The sequence below is a fragment of the Sinocyclocheilus grahami genome, unplaced genomic scaffold, assembly GCF_001515645.1.
Source record: "Sinocyclocheilus grahami isolate Dianchi unplaced genomic scaffold, SAMN03320097.WGS_v1.1 scaffold613.1, whole genome shotgun sequence".
Classification (NCBI taxonomy): domain Eukaryota; kingdom Metazoa; phylum Chordata; class Actinopteri; order Cypriniformes; family Cyprinidae; genus Sinocyclocheilus; species Sinocyclocheilus grahami.
This window is the reverse complement of record NW_015505792.1, coordinates 458350-462382: the sequence shown is the minus strand read 5'-3', so window position 1 is coordinate 462382 and position 4033 is coordinate 458350. Positions and strand designations below refer to the sequence as shown.

The following is a 4033-nucleotide window of genomic DNA, read 5'->3' as shown; positions in this document are numbered from 1 at the left end:
CACACACTCACTCACACACTCACTCACACACTCACTCACACACACACACACACACTCACACACACACACACACACACACTCTCTCTCTCTGTGTTTTCCTGAGCGTCACACACTCAGTCCTCTGTTCCCGAGCCTCAGAAGCGCGTCCAGCAGCGGTGGGTTAGTTCAGCTCAGCCTCGACGACAACAACCAGATTAAAGTTCATCATTACTGAAGCAGTTTCTCAGGACGGCTGAAGATCGGCCGTGTCTCGTGTGTAAGAGCTGGAAGAACGGCAGGATTATACGCTTACAGGCGCTTTCACAAACCAGTCTAGTTTACATTCTCATCTGTATAGCTGTGTGCAATGTGCAGATCTCATCTGTACCATATTTTTGTAAACAATAAATGAATTTAATACTTGATGCAGGTGTTAGTTTTCTCCGGTTTCTGTTGTAGGCTAACTTATAATCTCAAAATAATGAACTAAAGCACCTGTCCTCATTTGTAAGTCGTCTGCTAAATGACTAAATGTGTGCTTTACATATCTGAAATATCAAAAAAAGCAAGTCTGTTTGACGAAAAAGTTCAAATAGTATAATCAAATAATGAAAATACCTCAATTACATCAACCTACACTTGTATTGAAGTTGTAGAATATAAACGTTTTTTTTTAAACGTTTGAATGGATCACGTGACAAAAACCGTTAAACTGGAGGAGCAGGAGCGCGGGAATCTGACAGGAGCTGTGCTGAGGTAAGACGCTGTTCCTGATGATAAACTATATCAATTAAGCAAGAGTTCATTTACATGCGAGAGTGATTAGTTGTAGTTAAGGTATAATTTAAGAAACACGGCTGGAACATTTGTAATACCTCGGGGCGGGTATTAGATTTTACATGAATCAACTTTTTTGAATTCATAACGGAATGATGCATAAATATCAAAACATAACACAGCTGCTCATGCTTGGCTTCTAGCCGTCTCCGTTTTCTTCATAATTTCTTCGAAACAAAGTCCTCTCTCTTTGAATGGGGGAACATCAAATTCTCCAAAACTGGTCGCCAAGCTTATGATTCAATTTCATATTTGAAATCACTAATCTGACAACAACTGTCTCATAAATGTTGTTTATTTCGCTCAAATAGCGTTATAAAAAGCTTGTCTCAGGCTAGTGTGCGCATGCGCAGTCCTAGGCGCACGTCTCAACCGAAGTGACTTAAACTGTAATTCGTCAACTGGCCGCTAGAGGCTGGCTGCAGAAGAGAGTCAGTCCCATAGACTCCTCATGTTAAAATGCCCAACTTTACAGCAGAAAAAAACATGTTTACAGCCTGGTTCAAAAAATAATTTTGGTCTATATAGCTAATTTTGCCCTTCATGATAACTGTGAGGGGGTGAATTTTTTAATAACTCATCCGTTTAAATTATATTAAGCTTTAAAGTTCTGCATAATTAAGGGCGTGGCCTCTTGAGTGACAGGTGGATTGCCCACAGTCGAGCTAGGTGGGCGTGGTTTCAGCAACCAGCTCCCGCCTCTTTGCCCATCTTCGATTATCCGGGAGTGACGGGCGGTGACGCACTGCCAAGATGGCGACGGCCAGCTCCGCCCACTTCGAGCTTCAAAAACTCTCTTCGGAAAACTACGGATGACGTCACGGACACTACGTCCATGTTTTTATACAGTCTATGGGACACACTGACTGTTTCTATAGCAACCGGGACTTCTAACGGCAGCTGCAGTGACAGTAGCGATTAGCGATTGGCTCTTTTGCTCAGAAGGCGGGGCTTCGTTCGATAGAGCGGCCATGTTGAGCGTTGCATCTGTAGTCTTTGGACCTGAATTATTTTGCTCCGTGTCACCCATCACTACTTTATACAAACGGATGAATTACGAATGAGTGGTAATTATTAATTCACGCCTGAAAACAACCGTAAAAAGTCTTTATTCAGTAATCATTCCATTAGTAAAAACACAATCTGTAATTGTAAGTTGATTTTCTCAGATCGGAATCATCTTTAGATGAGTGAAGCAGCTCGGCTCGGATTACAGGCAGAACCACACGGTCCAGAACCACACACAGAAGGCCACAGACGGACACAAACGCAGAGAAACGTCACCGGTACAAAAGTGCATTGAGATTTGCAGAGCAGGTCTGACGCGATTAACATGATGAGGGGAGGAGCTCTGGCACATTCACTGTCCTATCAGCATTAGCGCTCGTACGAGGCTCCTCCCACACCGTCTCTGACTGGCAGGTAAACATATTCAAGTAGCGAGGCCTCTCATTGGCCGACACCCCCCGGGTGCTCCTCTGTGATTGGCTAGTATCGGTCCATCAGAAGACGTAGATTTTGTCTCGTTGAACCGTGTCGAGGTCGTCGTCCATCGTGAGCAGAACCTGAGACCACAGACACACACACAGGTGTTTAGCTGACATGATGATTTTCAGCTCTCCGAGTCTGACTGATGTTCTGGACTCACCAGGAAGGAGCCGAACATGGCGATGGAGGACAGGAAGTGCCAGATGTCGTGATCGTCAAAGAAGGAGAGCAGGATGCACTCACGGTTGTGCTCGCGAGACTCCGCTGGAGTTTTCTGGAGACACACAGATCGATCAACATCACTGCACACAGGTGACACTAGGGCTGCTCGATTACGACAGAAATCATAATCACGATTACGAGTAAGCCATGTGACCAAAACTTTATCTGCGGCTGGTCTATGTGGTAATACAGTACATCGAGCAGGACATCCAAACGCTCGCCTATCATTCATCAACCTCAAATATAGCTTATCATCTGAAATATGTTAGTAGCAGCATCTTTACATGGCCGCTCAATCTAATGTTAACCTAGAGAAATGTGTGCTATTGAAGTGTCTGTTAGAGGGTGACACGGGAGTGGATTTTCAAACCTTTCCCGTCCCAATCCCAGAAGAATTACTCCCATTCCCTCCCACTCCCGTGTTGTGTTTTTTTGGCCGGAATCTGTCACAGTAAAAATACAGTGCAGATCACAGCATGCCCACTTAAGTTAAATAAAAATCCAAAATGTCGTTTTTTGTTATTTTGTTGAATTGAACGCCAGCTTAAACAATGCACAGTGTGCATTGCACACACATTAAACTTCAAGTAAATCATCCATGCAAACACACACACGTTTTCTATTTGAATTGGTTCATTTGAAAGTAGACATTTCACTCTCTATAGAGATATTTTTCATACACAGAGTTTTGGTGTTTTGCACTCAAGTTCACGGAGACCGAGACGGCAGAAAGTGCATCCTGTTGCTTTTACAAAATTACAAAAGCTCAATGTTTTGTTGTTATTGTGAGTGCACACAAATAAACGTAGAGTCTTTACAGATTCGATTACTCTTATTATATCTAGAGAGCGAAATGTCTACTTTCAAATAATCCAATTCAAGTGGAAAACAAATATTCTCAGATGATGTAATCCGTATGAAACATGAAGACAGGCGCATCACTACTGCGGAGATGACGAGTCTTGACTTCATCTCTTAAACCGGGAACAAAGAAAGCACTAGTTTAGCAATAAATTATTAAACTGTTAATGCAGACTCCTTACTGTTTTTCCTGACACGTTCATAATTATTACTTCTGCGGTGTGCCGTGGCAAGCTTTGCGTGTGTGCTTGAGTGCTTATTATATGTAGGCTATTAAAGGCTCATTATAATGATTTAAATGGTTTATTAATAAACATGCGATTAGTCGACTAATGCTTCAAACGAATGACTACTAGTCGACCAGAAAAATCTTTAGTCGAGGGCAGCCCAAATAGAAAGTAAAAAAAACAGCATTTATTTGAAATAGAAATCTTTTGTCACATTTTAAATGTCTTTACTGACACTTTTGATCAATTTAACGCATCCTTGATGAATAAAAATATTTATTAAAAAAAAAAAATCTTACTGACCATAAACTTTTTGAATGGTAGTATACATATAACAAATAAAATTCAGGGTCAAAAAGAGGTAAAGAGTGTGAGTGTGTCTGTGAGAGAGTGTGTGTGTGTGTGAGTGTGTGAGAGAG

At 41.8% G+C, this 4033-nt stretch overlaps 2 protein-coding genes across 5 annotated transcripts in view; one reads left to right on the top strand and one right to left on the bottom strand.

The window, feature by feature from the left end:
• LOC107557635 (centrosomal protein of 164 kDa) overlaps positions 1–393 on the top strand; it is a 30627-nt gene extending 30234 nt beyond the window's left edge. The window contains exon 31 of the mRNA XM_016241112.1: positions 118–393. Coding sequence (XP_016096598.1) covers positions 118–214 — 97 coding nt within the window. The 3' untranslated portion in view covers positions 215–393. The remainder of the gene's footprint in view (positions 1–117) is intronic.
• A 1504-nt stretch (positions 394–1897) lies between these two features.
• Positions 1898–4033, bottom strand: part of sidt2 (SID1 transmembrane family, member 2) — a 32074-nt gene continuing 29938 nt past the window's right edge. For 2 of the 4 annotated variants that reach the window (XM_016241132.1, XM_016241134.1), the window contains exons 27-28: positions 2465–2578; positions 1898–2381 (exon numbers count right to left, since the gene is read on the bottom strand). In XM_016241132.1, coding sequence (XP_016096618.1) covers positions 2319–2381; positions 2465–2578 — 177 coding nt within the window. In that variant the 3' untranslated portion in view covers positions 1898–2318. The remainder of the gene's footprint in view (positions 2382–2464; positions 2579–4033) is intronic. The other 2 variants (XM_016241131.1, XM_016241135.1) reach the window with 1 other exon arrangement.